We start from the raw sequence: 19659 nt of genomic DNA, 5'->3' as shown, positions 1-19659 counted from the left end.
AACTACAAGAAAAATACCAATTTAAGAAACCCTGCATGTTAAATAAAATAATCATTTAAAGAAAGTAAAAGAAAATACAAAGTTTAAACTTCTAATAATATAACAATAAGATATTAAAAAAACAATGAAGCAGACAACATCAACAATGTTCAAAGTATTAATCCAAACAACACAAATAATCCTCATCCAAGCAATTACAAGAAAAACACTAATGATACCTCATTTACATATACCCAGCAAATTTTTATCAGTCAACAGATATTCAATGATGCACCCACATATGAAATTACAAGTAATTGACAATTGAAAATAATGTATTCAGCAAAATCATTTAAAATTTCAATACAAATATCAAAAACCACATAAAACAAACCATAAACACAATTATGACTATATCAGTAATTCATCATATTGGATAATCACAAAAACAGTTACTCTAGAATAGCAATAACAATATGAATGACAACACAATTCCAAAACCAATCTAAACATTCCAACCTACCAAAAACAGTATTATTTCATCAACGAATTTCCAACTGCAAAAGCAAATCAACATAGTTAATTACTCAACATTACCAAAGTACCATCAAATGCAATAATAACACCACAACTCAGTCAAGTGATACTAATATCAAAAAGGTAATAACCAACAAAGGGAATATGCATGTTAATATCAATAAAACATACAATATTTCAATAATGATAAACCATTCACATAATAGAAAATATACAACAGAATACAATCTCTAATTTCAATTATAAACAAACTCCAGCTCATTTATCAGAAGAAAGCAAAATGTATATAAAGTTATAGTATTACAAGACTCTCAGTAAACAATTCTCAAAAAATCCAGTCAAAAGACATCAACTTTACAATATTTTAAAAAATATACCTATTATACCGAATAAATATATAATACAGCAACCCTCCACTTAAAAAATGATTATCAACCATTATTTATAAATTACAAATTTTTATTTACCGAATTACATAAATACAGAAATTAATACAATTAAACAAGTCAATATAAATGACAAATTCCACAATATACAGTCCGCAAATCTCCCAAATCCAATATAAAAAACAGCTAACTACACCATATTGACACAATAAAGAAATAAATTACCTTGTGCAGAAAACATATATGTATATACCCAAAATCATCGATTCTATAAGAACATTCCACAGTTCTACTCAAACCTACAAGGATAAACTGTTTTCAGAAATTTCACGAAAAAGCTTTTTCTTATAAGTTTCAACAGAAACATCAAAGTTTTCGATAATTTATTGTATACACGTGCCACTCTAACACAAAATGATCGCTCTAATATTGAAGTCAACTTTGGTATTTTCAACTGTCTATTTCTGTTAGATTTGCAAAACTCAAACAAACTAACCAAATATTCCGGAGCACGCAGTTTACATAACTTGAAAAAGTGCAATAAATTTCTATACTTAATATAATCCATAAAAGATAATCCAAGAAACTTTATAACATAAACTGACACATGCTGCCTCATTCCAATAGAATATAGGTATCTCACAACTCTATTAAATGTCAATCCTAACCTTTTTATCACATAACCAAAGGTACCTGAATATACCTCCAAGGCATATAGAAATATTGGCATTACAAGTCCATGAACTACTCTTTTCTTAATGTGAAAAGGCAACATCAAATCCAGACTGTACAATTTTCGTAAGGTAAAATTAACCCTTGATACCACGGAATTAACATGACCTTCAAAGTTCAGTTCCTTGTCAAGAATTACCCCAAGACTCTTAAGTTTGCCAACAAACTCAATCATATTATTACCCAAAGTAACAGAGAAATTATTATTATTACCACAGATACCAAATAACATAGCCTTGGTCTTACTTACATTCACAGAAAGATCATTATCCTGAACCCAACTAAATAATAAATCGGCAGTATGATCAATAACACTTTGTAAAACATCAGGAAATTCTACATCACCTCTAAACAAAAGTTGAACATCATCAGCAAATGAAAATGGAAGACATATATTACTAGAAATTCTACTGAATAGATCATTCATAAACATTATGAAAAGCAAAGGTCCCAGTACTGATCCCTGAGGAACTCCACTGTAAACAGGAAGCAGTCCAGAAACACGACCACCACTACATACATATTGTCGCCTATCTGATAAATAAGTCTACATGCTGAGCCAGAGAAACCGTAATACCTATGCAATTTTTCTACTAAAATTGAATGATTGACCCTATCAAATGCCTTGGATAAATCTAATGATAATAAGACACAATTACCCCTATTAGATACACATCTTCTAATATTATCAGTAAGACCTAGAAGCAAAGAAGTGGTGTTCCTATTACATCTGAAGCCAGTCTGACAATCATGAAGCAACCGACCATCATCAATATGCTTTACCAGTTGAATCTTAATCAGATGCTCAACCATCTTTGGGCAATATAGATAAAGGCCTAAAATCATTACCATCATTAATACCACTATTCTTCTTCAAGGGAACAATCCTAGCAACTTTCCATAATAAAGGAAAACTAGAAGTTGTCATTATTGTGTTAACCAAATGTAAGACATAATTACCATTAAATGGCATCAAAATTCTTAAAAATTTAAGTCCAAAACCATCATAACCAACCGCCCTAGACTTAATAAGTTCAAATGCCGTAAGCATCTCATACAAATCTACTGATATTCCCATCTAATTTTTATATATTCAATAACTGACTCAATTCCTTTAACGTTATGGATTTACGTTCAAAATAAACAATGAAAATGGTTTGTTCTCTATTATTTTCTTTTGCCTTTGTAACTATTTTAACGTCGATACATTTCAAACCAAGGTTTATTAAGCGAGTTTTAATAATTGCAGGGTCAGTTTTATCCAAACCTAATAGTACCGCCTTATAAGGCTTTTCATCTTTGGCAGCATATGTAAAATGCTCATATTGAAATTTTTCTGTAAGTTCTTTGCAAATTACATCATTCTTTTTTAGTTCAAAAAATTTTTAAACCAATTGAATATAGAATATTCTGTAATTTTTAATATTCTACACATTTCGTGTATCTGCTCTATTTTACACTTTAATATTGTTAGGGGTGGTATTTTTATTTTGTTGATTTTATCGATAATATTATCGTCATCTTGATCATCAATAGTTTGCAGAGGAGCAAAAAAGTTTTGATTTTCAGCTCTCTGAGAGCCGTTTGTTTTTGATTTTTTAGTCATCTTCTGCCTGTGAGAGACAGTAACATCTTCGACACGCGCACGTTTAATTTTGTGTTATTTTTGTTTTTTTATTTAAGAATATATTTGTTTTTATTTATCAATAAGAAAATAGCTGTAAACTACTTTACAAGAATGCAAATTAGCAGCGCAAATCACGACCATACGTATTAAACAATAGTACAAGACTGATATAGAACTAGATTCATCAAATTTTGCTTAAATTATTTTAATCAAAACAGCGTTTAAAACATCATCTTCTGTAACATTAGTAAAACTAAACCCTTCCGAAAGAGCCAAATTGTCTAGACCAGCCAAGCGCAGAAGAAGCAGAGAGAAGCTGTTATTGTAGTGCTGAGAAAATGCAAAAAAACACTTAGAAAAAATATTTCCTAATTACGCTTGTTACCCAGCAAAAAATAAAGGAAGTCGTATTTTTCTAACGACATCTTAATCACATCCAAAAAACCTATTACATATTTTTCACTTTTAAAATCCAATTTCTTCCCAAAAGTTAAAATGTAATGAATAAATTGCTTTATGAACAACGTTTTAATTGCATCCAATGTAGCTAATACTACATATTTTTAGGTTTAGAAGATGTAATTTTGAAGTAAATTTCAAACAAGCTTTTAAATCTTTTCATTTTGTTCATTTAATCCTACAAAAATTTTACAATAAGAAAGTATGCACTTTTTAATTCTTTATTAACACCTATATGTATAGTTTTATATAATTCACCTATTAACAATTTTATTATTTAAAAGTTTACAAAATACATTGTTTGTACGTACATATATGTACGTACATATGTATATGTATACATATTGCGAAACCAAAACAACGTGAAGTTTGTAGTGGTTGATTTGCTTTATATGAAACAATAATTATATAGTGTTGCCTGACATATGAGTTTTATTATTCGGGTAATCATGCAAGTAATCATTATATAAGTGTAAAATATTATTAAAATGGTTCATTTCAAGTTAAAATCAATAAATTCAAAAATATTTTTTTGTTATAATTATATTTTTATTTTATAATGAATTTGTTCTTAAAACAATAAAAATTATTTATTTAATTATACAATTTTAGTAGTAACCGTATTCTTGTATAAAATAATGATGAATAACCACCTTTAAAATAAATTGGCATCACTAACATACAAAATTAACAAGACGCCAAGTGAAAAAATAAGAAATTGTGTCCAAAAATTAATAAAAGAAAAGTTTAAAAAAATAATATAATTTGTTGAACGTAAGTATTAATATGAGTTCCAAACGTACATTTAAAAGAGCAATAGGTAAAGAGAGAGCTCGACTTCAAGAAATTTTAGATACAAATAGCCAGCAAATTCCGGTTGAGCCCGCATGTTCCTCTCAACAAGTGGCAGATTCCTACAATTTTGATATGGAATCAACATTAACCCTTCGGGAGAAATTAAAAAATTGGTTCGTCCAATACAGCCCGTCAGTAAAATGCTGCAATAGTCTCCTGAAAATTTTAAATGAAGAAAATATGGATGTCCCTTCTAGTGTTGGCGGTCTAATAAAACGCGAGGATAAATGTGTTGTGCGAACCGTCGCTCCTGGGAACTACATCCATATTGGACTTGAAAAGCAATTACAAAAAATAACTAAGTTATTGTTGCAGCATTCTACTGACGAGCTGCTATTAGATATTGGTATTGATGGCATACCACTTTTTAAAAGTTCTGCCATTGGGTTGTGGCCTATTTTTTCCAAAATTGTGGATGAGCCACAAGTTGACGTCTTTTTAATAGGAACATATGTAGGTAAAGGAAAGCCAGTAAGTGTAAACGTTTTTCTTCACGATTTTGTTGAAGAACTTAAATCCTTGAGTAATTTCAAAATAAGTAACAGGACATTTAAAATAAAGATCCGAGCTTTTGTATGTGACACTCCCGCAAGGTCATTTCTTTGTGGCACAAAGGGCCACAATGCGTTAAACGGATGTCATAGGTGTAAACAAGTAGGGACCCGGATTGGACACCGAACAGTATTTTCGGATTCTGTTGGCCCTCGACGGACTGATCAAAATTTTAGAAATAGAAGTGATATAAGTTATCACAAAGCTTTTGATATGGAAGCTGAGTCAATTTTAGAAAATTTTCAAATTGGAATGGTCACACAGTTCCCTTTGGACTGTATGCACCTACTTGATTTAGGCGTAACCAAAAAAATCTTAAATCTCTTAATAACTAATAAAACTAATCAAAAATTTTCGCCGTCCACCAAAGCTTCTTTCTCAAGTGTTCTCGTTTCATTTTCAAATTTCATATCAATGGAATTTGCAAGGAAACCAAGAACATTTGATGAAATCGCTAGGTGGAAAGCAACGGAATATAGGCAAATTGCTCTGTATACAGGAATTGTGTTACTCAGAGATTTTGTAGATTCCGAATTTTATAACCATTTTTTATTATTTGTTGTAGGTTATAGAATATTTGTTGGCTCAGAAATATTTAGCACAAACATAACTCACACACATGCTAATGAAATGTTCGAAGAGTTTGTGAAAAAGTATTCAATTTTTTATGGAAATCTTTCCTATAATATACACAACATGCTTCATGTGGGAGAATGCTACAAAATTTATGGAAACATCATGAGTATTTCCGCTTACCATTTTGAAAATTTTTTGCAAAAAATTAAACGAAGCGTAAAAATGCCCAAGCATATAGATAAACAAATTTTCAATAATTTTTCGGAAACCTCTATTATTTTGCCTCAGGAAAATAAATTTGTCAAAAAGAATAAAAATGGTAAAATATTATCTTTTTATGCTAATGGATTTACATACAAAACAAAATTTCCAGACAATGTTTGTTGTATATGTAATACATTTATAACAATAACAAAAATTTATGAAAATGGCAATTTTAGTGGAAACAAATTTATAAATTTAAAATCTTTTTTTGAATATCCGGTAAATTCATTAGACATTGGTATTAGTTTTAGTGAAAACTGGCAATTGGACGAAAAAGAGAGCTCATTCTCTTTACTGGATGCAAGAAAAATTCAGTCGCTCTCTTATAAGGAAGGGGTTGTACTAATACCAATACTAAATTAATTTATATTTTTCTTTAAAGTTGCAAAAATGAGTAAATGTAACAAAACTCAATCTTCAAACAATGGACAACTAATTCAAATGATCGAAACCATGCAGAGGAAGCTAGACATTTTAACTGGTAAGTAACCATAATTTAATTATTTATGTAATTGTAAGAGTATATTATATTTTTCTTCTTTTTTCAGAAAATGATATTATATTAAAAAAACAAATGAAAGGTAATTAATATTATTAAAAATGCAATTACGAAAAAGTATTAAAACAACATTTTATTTTCCAGAAAACCATGATATATTAACAGCCCAGCTCACACGAATCCAAAATCATAACGACTTGTTTTTAAATACTCTCTGTGAAAATACGATCGCTATTAAAAATACTTTAAAAGATAAGAACCCGAAACATACAAAAATGTTTCCAATATCAACCCTAAAAGAATTGAAGCAGTTGGAGGAAAACATTTGTGATGAAAATGAAAAAGAATATGTATGAAAAAATATATACATATGTGTATAATAAAACTATATATTACATTTGATTTCATTTAGATTTCTTCCGTAAGGGCAATTACTGGAAACCGTGGATTGATGAAAGGTCTGTCCGATATTATATCGCCAAAACTTCTTGTAGATTTCAATGTCGACGGAAGCCACAACAAGGAGCGTTTTTTAAACTTCCCCAGACTAGTCAACGTTTTATTTCGTAAGTACTTAAGTAATGTAAATAATATATAAACATATTTTTATTTTTTAAATTTACTTATTTCTTTTAGATGGTACCTATGACGAAAATTTCACAGAGAGAAGCAATAAAATTAGCAAAAAATAGATTCTTTAAAGAAAAAAGATTAGCTAAAATGAATCCTCCAACAGAAAGCCATAATAAATCTAAAAATGAAAATGATTTCGAAGATGGACTTCAAAAGCAAGTTAACGTATTATTATCAAATTATCCTTCAATTTTCTAAAAAAAAATATTAACATAATAACCATTAACTTTTTAGTTTTAATTTAAAAATGGTTTGAAAAAGTGAATTGTACCTGTTTATTTTTAGTTTTTTAATAAAATATAAAAGTATTATTTTTGTCGTTTTCAAAATTAATTCCGAGAATGAATTATTTTTTTGAATTATCAAATTATCCTTATTAAAAAAACGTTTGTAATAACTTTAACATTAACTTTTTAGTTTTAATTTAAATTTATTTTGAAAAAGTGAATTGTACCTGTTTATTTTTATTTTTTATATATTTATTAAAATGTAATAAAATTGGAATTCTAAAATAATTATTTAAATCATTGTACAACAAAATTAAGAAAACATTTGTAATTTCATTAGTTTTGTTGACAGTGAACTTTTTTATAAATTAAATACTTTTTTAGGATAAAAAAACTGTATAAGTTTAACTTTAAATCATTGCTTTAATATCATTTCCTATATTGACAATTTAATTACACCTGAAGCTTAAATTTTATTTCGCATCTTAAATACAATTATAACAACATGTTTTATTCTACCTTAAAATGACATCCAAATATCAAGTTTTTACTGAATCTAAAACTAAAATTAAATGACATCTCAAGTTGTTAAAAATGAACAACATCCCTCCAATGACACGCTAATGTAAAATTCATAGGTTTTTCACCCAAATTTGAAGCACTTCGGGTTACTAGTTGTGATGAATTTTCTACATCTTTTTCCACACTTTTTTTGCTGGGTTTGTTTCAGCAAATCTTAATTTTATTACAGCAATTTATTTTATTATACATATACACATTTATATCTTTTTTTGTTCAGAAATTACACATATATAAATAAAAATGGACCCTGTATCTATTATAAAAGAATGATCAAGTTTTATAACAAGTAAAATGGTAAATTTTACAGATAAAACATATCCATAGAAAAGAAAAATGTTAATTTCTTCACAAAGATTAGATTTTTTATAGAAAATGTTAAAAAAAATATTAAAAATATCGTTTTTATGTATTTTTACTATTATGCATTCCTGAAAAATTTTTTCTTGTTTGAAAATGATGTTTTTGTTTTTACATATTTTGTTGGCAATTTCTGTATTTTTTACGCTCTTGCTATGAGTTTTATTTACGATCGGGTTATGTACGTGTGAATTGCCGAAAAACTTCGTAATTAGAACAATATGAACGTGCAATGCTGGTCTAGGTCATCAGTAGTTCCCATTATACGAGAGAATACGTTAAATTCATCTAGAGATATAGGAAACCGTTCATTTCCTGGTGATTTTATAACTCCTATATTTCGAATTTTATGCCACAACTGTTTTTGGTCACAAGTTGAGAAAAATCTTGAACAATGTTTCCTGCGAGCACCTATAATAATGGTATAATAATTTCTAGCTTTCCGATAAATTATGTATCATTTATTATCAGAAAATTAGCACATGATGGGAGGGTATATTGGGTTTGTGCTAATTTTTCGTCCTATACCCACCTTAAAGTATACCAATCGGCTTAGAATCATTTTCTGAGTCGATTAAGCTATGTCCGTCTGGCTGGCTGGCTGTCCATGTAAACCTTGTGCGCAAGGTACAGGCCGCAATTTTCAAGGTAATTTGATGAAATTTGGCACAAACGCTTCTTTTGATCGGTCCATTATTTCGCCTAGCCCCCATACAACCGTACCATCAAAAAGGCCTTTTGGCTTATAATTAATTTAAATGATCTATTTTGTTAACAAAAATTTTATAGAACTTTAAATGACACTACCGATTTTTATAATGATCGGGCTTCATTTGACCCTATCCCCCATACAAACTCCCCTTTAGAAAATGACTTAAAGGTCAAAATTCACTTACAAACATTAATAACACTAATAACATACTGACTGGTGTAGGGTATCATATGGTCGGCTACGCCCGACTATACATTCATACTTGTTTAATCAGAAGAAGAGTCCTAAATAACTCGGTACGTTTTAAGGAACATTGTTCATTGGGTAATTTTGTTTACATTTTAATTCTTAATTTTGAGTTTTTCTTCTTAAATTGACGTGATTGGTCAGCAGCGGAAAACTTCTAATTTGAATAAAATAGATTAATATTTAAAAAAATCCTTTTTGACATTTTGTTAGTTTTTCTAATAATATAAGTACTAAAATCCGAAATAAGTTAAATAATGAGCGTAACCTACTATAAATATTGCATTAAATAATTCACGTTTCTGCGAAAAAATCGCGAATTGAAAACTTAAATACTAAATAAAACAAATTACCTTAATTGTAGAAGAACGTTGATCATCGTCAAACATGGCATTTGGTCTTTGGAAAACAGGATGATAAATTGATTTTCCACGCATACGACCTCTCTCCATACATCCAACCCTACCAGTACCACGAGTTGCTGTGCTGAAACCAACTGGTGATCGTTGGAGCCATCCTGGCCTTTGCTAGAATGATCATAAATATATTTATTTTTAATTTGCTTTTATATAAAACCTTGTTTTAAATAACGGTTAACATTGAATAAAAATTCCGTTAATCAAACACAAAATTTATCTTCTAATTATTCCATATATTTTTTATTTTGAAAAAATATAATTTAATTTTTTTTAATTTTTTATGCTTAGGTGATAATCACTAAGTAATAGGTTAGATTGGCCTTTAAGGCTTTGTATTACTTGAATAAATTAATAAATAAATAAATAAATAAATAAATAAATAAATAAATAAATAAATAAATAAATAAATGGATGAATGAATGAATAAATAAATAAATAAAAAATAAATAAATAACACCTGAATAATAGATGAAAGTATAGATAAATAGCATTTATTAGAGATCATCAAAATGCAGTTTGACACAAAATACACTTTCCCTGAAATTTTTTCTGGATTTTTTTTTGCCGCCACTCGGTTACAAATTTTTACTTAAAAACGAATCTTAATATATATATTATAAATTTATTTGTAAGTTTGTTTGTTGAAACGGATGAACCGATTTTCTTCAAATTTAAAACATAGAAAGATATATGTGTGTAACAAAATTGGAAAAATTTTTACTTTTGTGCATAAAAACTTATTTTTGGCTATTTTAGGCGATTTAGCATTCTTAAATGTCAGAAATATGTATTAACAAAGTTGCGTTGCGAAAGTTGGAACAAAACTGGTATCAAAAATTGAGAAGAGGGCGAAAAACTTAAAAAATCGGTACTTTTTGTATATTCGAACGCGAAATTATTTTCGATTTAGCTTTATAAAATGAAAGAAATTTTTATTAGCAAAGTACTGTTGTGAATGATGGTCAAAACGAGTAAAACAGGGAGAAATTATGAAAAACAAGCAAAAGTACTGGTTTTGTCCTTAAAAAGTGATGTTTGTCTGTTCTAAATCATGTTCTAACGAAAGTTGGACCAGAGGGGGAAAATATTCATTTGGGTAATTCAAACTTAACGGGTAAAAACGGGTTTAGGTACTTTTGCAAATACCTGAGAAGTATTTTGCTGTAATCAATCGAATGATATATTTTATTAATATATATTTAATTAATATATATTAATTAAATTAAACTGGGTAAAAAGGGGGTTTCGTGTTTTTCATAAGGTCCACACCTTAATGGCTGGGCCGACTTTAAGAGAGATATATCTTTACTTAGAAATTTTAATTGGTTATATCATTATTCCAAAAAATCAGAAAGGGACGAAATACGGAACGCGGTAAAATTATTATTTCTTAAATGAAGAAAAAAAAGTACATATATACTTACCCCTTATTCACAAACAAAATTTTTATTTTATAAATGGTTTATAAAACAAAATTCCTGCTGTACTTTTCTGCTTAAAACTGATTTTTTTCTGTTCTAAACCGAAGTACTGTCGATTTAGGTTTTTAAAGTGTCAGAATTATGTATTAGTAAATATTCCTTGCGAAAGTTGGATCAGAAGGGAAAATAGGGATATGTGCGAAAAACTATAAAATATCAATAGTACTTTTATTTTTTTTATTTTATTTAACAATATTCAATAACCTAGCCTATAGGCCATAAGCGGTTACAAATTTCTACTTCACAATAATTCCTCCAATACAAAATACATAATTATAAATAAATAAAATTTCACCTAATTTTTTTTAAAGATAATATACTATATAAAATAACGATAGGACAATTAAAATGTACCGCATTAATCATAAATAAATTCCTTCATAATTTGCAATCAAACAAATGTAATTCAAAGAAGCAAAACAGGTTAAAATAAAGAAAAGTATATGTAGAAATCATAAACAATCCCAAAAATGAACTCACAGAACCAATCAATATGTCATACAGGAACTATATGGCAAATAACACTCCAGACTGTAAAGGACATAGGTAATACAAATCAGACAGAAACATGAAGCTATCAGTTGAACCTTCTGTGAAGAAATATAAGTCGATTGTAAGAAAGTTTTAAACTACCCCAAAAAATATCGACTTATGTAAAAGAATTTAAATACCAAAATTACCAATCAATTACATAATAAAAATTTCAAGACTAACTTTAAAAGAACAAAGTGAAAGACAATTCCTTAAGAGCAAAAATATATAATAGCAGAAAAAATCCTCACAAATACAAAACTCCATGCATACAATAACAGTCGCAAATCATCTTCCACTAAAACAGTCACAAGTAAATTCATCCAAATCAGCAATATTGACTGAGCAATCACAACATCCTTAAACCACACAACATTCCCCCATTTTAAAGCTAACAGAAATTTCCCAAAATTGGCAAACAATCTCAAAAAAATCATATCACAAATCAGTCAATACTAGATAAAAAACCTATGCATATTACTTGCAATTAAAATGATATGAACCAACAACAATAATTTGGCAACCAATAAAACCAAAGCAACGGTCTAAAATACTTGCATTATAACATACCTTAAAAAGAAACAAATAACAGTATTTAGTGAGTAATATGAGGGACTAATACAACATAAATCAAAATCTTATCAAAAAAAAAGCTCTCACATAAAGAACACAATGAACTACAAGAAAAATACCAATTTAAGAAACCCTGCATGTTAAATAAAATAATCATTTAAAGAAAGTAAAAGAAAATACAAAGTTTAAACTTCTAATAATATAACAATATGATATAAAAAAAAACAATGAAGCAGACAACATCAACAATGTTCGAAGTATTAATCCAAACAACACAAATAATCCTCATCCAAGCAATTACAAGAAAAACACTAATGATACCTCATTTACATATACCCAGCAAAATTTTTATCAGTCAACAGATATTCAATAATGCACCCACATATGAAATTACAAGTAATTGACAATTGAAAATAATGTATTCAGCAAAATCAATTAAAAATTCAATACAAATATCAATAACCACAAAAAACAAACCATAAACACAATTATGACAATATCAGTAATTCAACATATTGGATAATTACAAAGACAGTTACTCTAGAATAGCAATAACAATATGAATGACAACACAATTCCAAAACCAATCTAAACATTCCAACCTACCAAAAACAGTATTATTTCATCAACGAATTTCCAACTGCAAAAGCAAATCAACATAGTTAATTACTCAACATTACCAAAGTACCATCAAATGCAATAATAACACCACAACTCAGTCAAGTGATACTAATATCAAAAAGGTAATAACCAACAAAGGGAATATGCATGTTAATATCAATAAAACATACAATATTTCAATAATGATAAACCATTCACATAATAGAAAATATACAACAGAATACAATCTCTACTTTTGTGATTTATGGCTTATTTTTGTCTGTTCTGAAGCGAATATACGTTTCACTAACCATCTGAAGTCTGAGGGGGTAAAAAGAGATTTCTATGTTTGCTGTATTATATGTTTTGTAGGCATACAATTTTAAATATAAAATATTAAAATTGGACAAAAACTTATATTTGCGAATTTTTATGTAATTCAAACTAAACTGTCGAAAAAGGGTAATTATATATTGTATTGGAATTTGTTGTACATTAATAAAATTACCTAAATAAGTAATTTTATAAATCAGAAATAGGTTTCAGTAAAAACATCAAGTAGGTATATCGAAATATCCTAATTATCCTAATATATATTAAAAATTTCTTTGTAATTTTGTTCAAATTTGGAACATACAAAAATATATGTCTGGAAGCGTCAAAAATTGGAACTTTTGTGCATAAAAACCTATTTTTGGCTATTTTAATGCGAAAATATTTTTGATTCTAAAATGGCAGAAAAATGTATAATCCAAAGCAAGTTTTTGTATATTCAAACTCGGAATTATTATTGATTTAGCTATCTAATATGTAAGAAATTTTTATTAGCAAGTTCTCTTGCTAAAATTTGGTTAAAACGGGTAAAAAATGGGGGAAAATATAAAAAAGTGAAAAAAAAGCTACATACTTTCGAATCATTTAAAATCCCGGGCAATGCCGAGTACAAAAAGCTAGTTTATACATAAAAATATAATCATATAACAAATAATTAACAATAAAAAATAACTTATTTCTTCCATAATTATATACGCCATCTTTTTTTATTTTTTTATTATTTTCTCTTCTTTGCGAAAGAAAAGTTAAATATTATTAAATGAAAGGATTATGTTCGTATTCTGCAATTGGAATAATGATAATTATAACAATTAATTACTTATAATTGAAATTAATATGAATTGCCAGTTTTAATTATTTGGAAAACCTAATTGTTAAAGTTTATTCGCATAATTGTTACATTTGTTATATAATATTTTTTGATCTCATACCTATTTACTTTAGACTAGCTGTCAGTCAATGTAAATGTAAATATATTTGAATAATGTTTAGTATTTTAATATTGTTAAATTTTTATCACTTTTTACTTAATTTTATTTGTTTTCCCCACGTAATGTTTGCTTCTTATTTTGATGTTTTCTGATGATAATATTGGTCCATTGATTAATAGTGGTACTCACCTGAAGAATATCTTACAACCTCATTTAAATCAATTTAAAGTTGCACATTTGAACTGCCAAAGCATTAGACCCTCAACTTATACATCAAAATTTGAGGAATTTAAATATCTTTTGAATGGATCATTTTTAAATGTGTTTGCAATTTCAGAAACTTGGCTTAAACCGCAGATTTCAACACGCTCAGTCAATGTACAAGGCTATAACTTTTGCCGAAATTATCGTCATGGTTCAAGAGGTGGTGGTGTTGGCATTTATGTGTCTAAATCATTGAAATTTAAGATTGTATTTAAAACAACTCTACCTGGAGTTTGTGAGTCATTGTTTTTAGAAATTTATTTTAACAACTTGAAGATTCTGTTTGGTGTGGTTTATGATTATTGTTGGTGATTTTAATTATAATTTATTTGACACCTCGAAGTCAGTAATTTTTCGTTCCCTATGTTCAGGTTTGGGGCTCAGTATAATACATAATTGCAAACCAACCCACTTTGATGTCTCTCATCGCTCTACATCTCTAATTGATTATATGTTCATTACTGATAGTGTGGAATTGCGATATTCGGATCAATATCAATACCCTGCATTATCCCATCATGCTGTAATATGTGCCTGTTTTGGTTTTAATATAAGTCATGTAAATGAATATATTGAATATCTTAATTATAATGGAATTGATTGGGATGGTGTTATAAGGTTTTTGTCTGATTTTGATACATCTGTAATTTATGCTTCCAGTGATGTGGACTTAATATGCTCTAGTTTATGCTCTCTTTTTCAATCATTATTGCTTTTTGTGCCTGTAGTTAAAAAAATCAAATTTGATAATGATGACGTCCAATAAAGTTGTTTTAGCAAAATCTTTAAGAGACTTGGCTTTTCTAGCATACAGGAAAAATAAAACTGCTCTGAATTGGAAAATATTTTGCAAACATCGCAATAAAGCAAAAAGAGTTATTCGTGTTGAAAAAAGGCGATATTTTTCGAAATTATTTAGTAATCTTGATGGACCGGGTATATGGAGAGTGCTTAGGAATGTTGGGTGTCTTGGTGATGATGATCAGTCTTCTAATTTGGATGTTAATGTTATTAATGATTATTTTGTAAACTATGGAGTAGATGATACAAGTTTTTCTATAGAGAATATTCAATTTCCGGATAGTGGGGTGTCATTTCGATGTGTTGATGAATCTGAAGTTTTAATTGCTTTAAATAAAGTGCGATCTAATTCTACTGGGACTGATGGCGTTTCTATTCGGTTCATTTAATTAATATTTCCTTATGTATCTGATTTATTGATTCACTTATTCAACTCCATTTTGTTGACTTCTAAGTTCCCAGCTGGTTGGAAGACGGCTCGTGTCGTTCCGATTCCCAAATTGAAAGTTATCACTGGACCTGAAGATCTTAGACCTATTTCTATACTTCCTGCACTTTCAAAAGTAATGGAACATCTTATTAAGGAACAAATTTTGAATTTTACAACAATAGAATTTTATCACTCCCAATATGCTTTTCGTCAGGGTTACAATACCACTTCTCTCCTTCTTGATCTAACTGATTCTATCAGAGAAAATATTAATAATGACAATTTTAGCGTACTTGTTTCATTAGACTTGTCGAAGGCTTTTAATTCTATTAATTTTCGGAGGATGATTGACAAACTTAGACTTGAATTTGGATTTTCTATGACGGCTTGTAAACTTATTTTATCCTATCTTCAAGGTAGGCTTTTAATTCTATTAATTTTCGGAGGATGATTGACAAACTTAGACTTGAATATGGATTTTCTATGACGGCTTGTAAACTTATTTTATCCTATCTTCAAGGTAGATCCCAGTATGTAAGACTTAATGGTGTTGATTCGGGTTTAGTTCGAGTTAAATCAGGTGTTCCTCAAGGTTCGGTCCTGGGACCTGTATTGTTTAATATGTACATTAATGAATGCCTAGAGATGATGTTACTTTACTGTTTAGCTGCAGTCGTGATTTTAGTGATGTTTTGTGTACTAATATAGATTATTGCCTTCGTTCTATCTCTAGCTGGTCTGTAAGAAACTATTTGTCTATTAACGCTTTGAAGACTAAGGCTATTGTCTTTAATCCAATGGATAGATTTAATGTTAACTTCGATGTTTTTATTGATGGTGTTAAAATTGAGTTTGTGGATCAACTTAAATTCCTAGGATTTATTTTGGATAGTAAACTTAATTTCAGTTCGCATATAGGTTATACTGTTTCAAAGGTTTTGCACACTTTACGGAGATAGAAATGTTATCTCTAAAAAGTTGGAAAAAAGTACCCCTAGCTATACAAGAAAACAAAGTCACAAAAAACCAAATATCTACAACCAAGTTCCACTTTAAAATATTGTAATCAGAAGTAAGTACAACAGTTGTAAAATACGAAAAATAAACCTACCACATTTACCAATTAAATGACAACACACTACCCGCAAATAAAACTCCAAAGTAAAATATTTTAGACGTCTCAACTAAATGTCTAAGACAAATAATTTAATCAGTCACTAATATGCAAAATAAAACACCATAACAACTCACTAACTCTTCTGAGAATATACGACCATACAACAACAACCTCTACAACCCACGATGCAAGAGAACAAAATAAGTGATATATAAAAAACACAAAATATTAAAAACAAAGAATGATTTAAAAATGAAAATTACTACATTAAACTAAGTATCCCTTAAAACTTTAACAGATAAAAAACAAAATGATAAGAGAAACAACAACCGCAGACACCATCAATACAAAATTGCTGCGGGATTTTTTATTACAACTGTAGAATCAGCGTTTTGTGCAAATCAAAGATTTAATTCAAAAATCGTCCAGACGAAATTTTGTAAAATGTAAAAAATGCAAAAATAGCGACAATAATAAGAAAACGCTAGCAGCGAAATTTGCATAAAATTTTAAAATAGCCGAAATATATATTTGCTTGATTCTAGAGCCACAACACATATGGAGAACTATAAACATATTTGTAAATTTCCAGAAATTTGTTGTAGATGAATCTGAAACTGTAGCTGACGACTGCAAGCTGGTGACGTACGGATTTAACATAAAGTAAAAAAACAATAGATTAGAATATTTAAAAATAAAAAATGCATTACTTGTGCCAGAACTTTCTGCAAATTTAATATCTGTTGGCTAACATTCAGAAAACGACTTTGCTGTTAAGTTCGTTTAACATTAATGTAAAGTAACCTAACCTACATAAAATTTAAAGTTATTTTTAGAAGCGTTCAAAGAAGAAAAATTATATTATACTAGATTTTTGTACCCTGCGTTGCCCAGGGTTAAGGGGTATTAAGGTATTAAGAGGTATCATAACATTATACTTAAGTATTCTCCCATCAGAGTAAACTAAAAAATCTGATTTATTGTCATAGATCAATTTCTGAAATTTTCCAACATTCAGAAATATAAAAATTTCGTTAACTTAAATAACATAACATAGCATTTCCGAAAAAAAAATTACTCATTTTGTCATCACTAAGAGATTATTCACATTTTTTATAATTTATAAAGCTAAACGATTCCAAAATTATAATTCTAATACTATCTAGTTAGGTAAAACACATATTTAACCTAGGAGAAAGAATAATTCTTTACTTAAAACATAAAGTGCTAATTTTTCACATACTTCTTTATGTTTCAAAAAATGCTAAAGGTCTCCTTATTGTTTTCTAATAAATAATTATTAGAAAACAACTAATGGTATAGTAAAAATATTTGTAACTTTAAAAAATTATCCACAAAGTGACTATTTAAAAAGAAATATGTATATACATATGCATATAAAAATCAATATACATATGTTTGTTTTTACCGCAGAAGCGTTCTTCTTAAAAATGTGTATGTTCCGTTATTAAATGCAAAAAATTCGTATACCTATGAATCTAAAAAAGTATGTTTCAATTCATATGAATGAGGTACAACACCTTACGTTATTTGTTAACGATTGAAAGGCCATCCCATCTGCGTGGTTGTAAACGGAAGTGATGTTTCACATCTCGGAAGTTAAGCAACTGGCCAGCAATTATCAGAGATTAGATAGCTTAAGTACTTAAGCAAAGTATGTATATAGACCAGACATCCATATACGTAAATTGCAACCTGTAATTTTATCTTTATTGCCTATCTTATAAAAGATTGTGGAGCATCTAATATATATATAACATATTGATATAAATCAACTGCTTCACGATTGCTAATTTTCTTTCAGGTTTAGCAGACAACATTAGAAATATTCTTTCTCGAATATTTTGTGTATTATTATCTTTGCTTTTAATCTGGGGAATAATTTGGCAACATTATTTCTGAGTAAACGTCAATTTTTATACGACTGATATTTTTTATCTTTAATAAATTTTTCCTCATAAATTGCTATTTTAAATAATTAAATTTTATTTTTGATACATAAATAAATAAATAAATAATTAAATTTTCATGAGGAAAAGTATTTTCAATACCTTTTTTCTATATACTGTTGGAGTTATTCCTGTTTCAACTGATATGATGCTTTCTGCTGTGGTTTATTATACCCTTCACCTTCGTGAGAAGGGTATATATAAGTTTGTCATTCCGTTTGTAATTTTTATAATATAATTTTCTGACCCTATAAAGTATATATAATCTGAATCCTTATAGATAGCGGAGTCGATTAAGCCATGTCCGTCTGTCTGTTGAAATCAGTTTTTAGAGGTCCCCAGATATCGGCGAGATCCGAATCTTCAATAATTTAGTTAGACATGCTTTCGAGAAGATCGCTATTTAAAATCAGCAAAATCGGTCTATAAATAACGGAGTTATGAGCAAAAATACGAGATAACCACTGAAAAGTTCATCAAAAAAGCAACCTTTTTTTCATGCTTTGTTAAAAAAGCAACAACACTGTGAATTGGATAAAGATGTACATGTGCGTGTGTAGATGTATTTGGTTTTATTCAGCTGTGTATTTTTTATGTTTGGATGCTGTTGGCGTCATTGAGTTGTGTATTTTGTTTTTGTAAATTCTGTTCGTATATTTGGAAGTCGGTTGTTTTTATTGCGTTGTTTTTGTTTTTCTGTGTTTTTCGTTATGTGTGTTTAGATGTCTGTTGTTTTAGATGCCTTGTGAATTTTGTTTTTTATTTCGTTTAGCGTTGTTGTTGTTCATTTTGTTTTTCTTTTGGTGTAATAATAATGTAGACGGGAAAAATTTAAAATTTATAAAACTAATAAGTTTAAAATATACTATGATGAAGGGTATATAAGATTCGGCACAGCCGAAAATAGCACTCTTACTTGTTTTTCTTTCATACTGTTGGCAATCTTTGCTGTTTTGTTTTTGGTATATACGAACACACAAAAATC

The 19659-nt window shown here is 28.5% G+C and overlaps 2 protein-coding genes and 1 long non-coding RNA gene across 6 annotated transcripts in view; 2 read left to right on the top strand and 1 right to left on the bottom strand.

The window, feature by feature from the left end:
• Positions 1 to 126: 126 nt before the first annotated feature.
• LOC124420547 lies at positions 127 to 2452 on the top strand. The gene is made up of 2 exons (XR_006941275.1): positions 127 to 1705; positions 1893 to 2452. It is a non-coding gene; the product is annotated as an uncharacterized LOC124420547 (long non-coding RNA).
• Positions 2453 to 4214: 1762 nt separating this feature from the next.
• On the top strand, positions 4215 to 7417 carry LOC124420169. Of its 3 annotated transcripts, none has more exons than XM_046953317.1 (6): positions 4215 to 4494; positions 6350 to 6448; positions 6516 to 6548; positions 6611 to 6816; positions 6879 to 7032; positions 7103 to 7414. In XM_046953317.1, the coding sequence occupies exons 2-6, from the start codon at positions 6358 to 6360 to the stop codon at positions 7156 to 7158; spliced, it is 540 nt and encodes a 179-aa protein (XP_046809273.1). In that variant the 5' UTR covers positions 4215 to 4494; positions 6350 to 6357; the 3' UTR covers positions 7159 to 7414. The 3 variants fall into 3 exon arrangements, with proteins under 3 accessions (XP_046809273.1, XP_046808828.1, XP_046808486.1); XM_046952872.1 differs by having other exon boundaries at positions 4215 to 4498; positions 6341 to 6448; XM_046952530.1 differs by lacking the exon at positions 4215 to 4494 and adding an exon at positions 4526 to 6022 and having other exon boundaries at positions 7103 to 7417.
• A 2126-nt stretch (positions 7418 to 9543) lies between these two features.
• Positions 9544 to 19659, bottom strand: part of LOC111688963 (GIGYF family protein Gyf-like) — a 32968-nt gene continuing 22852 nt past the window's right edge. For both annotated transcript variants that reach the window (XM_046954112.1, XM_046954160.1), the window contains exon 3: positions 9544 to 9750. In XM_046954112.1, coding sequence (XP_046810068.1) covers positions 9559 to 9750 — 192 coding nt within the window. In that variant the 3' untranslated portion in view covers positions 9544 to 9558. The remainder of the gene's footprint in view (positions 9751 to 19659) is intronic.

Source organism: Lucilia cuprina, chromosome X (genome assembly GCF_022045245.1).
Source record: "Lucilia cuprina isolate Lc7/37 chromosome X, ASM2204524v1, whole genome shotgun sequence".
Classification (NCBI taxonomy): Eukaryota; Metazoa; Arthropoda; class Insecta; order Diptera; family Calliphoridae; genus Lucilia; species Lucilia cuprina.
The sequence above is the reverse complement of the archived record's forward strand: the minus strand, read 5'-3'. Positions and strand labels throughout refer to the sequence as shown.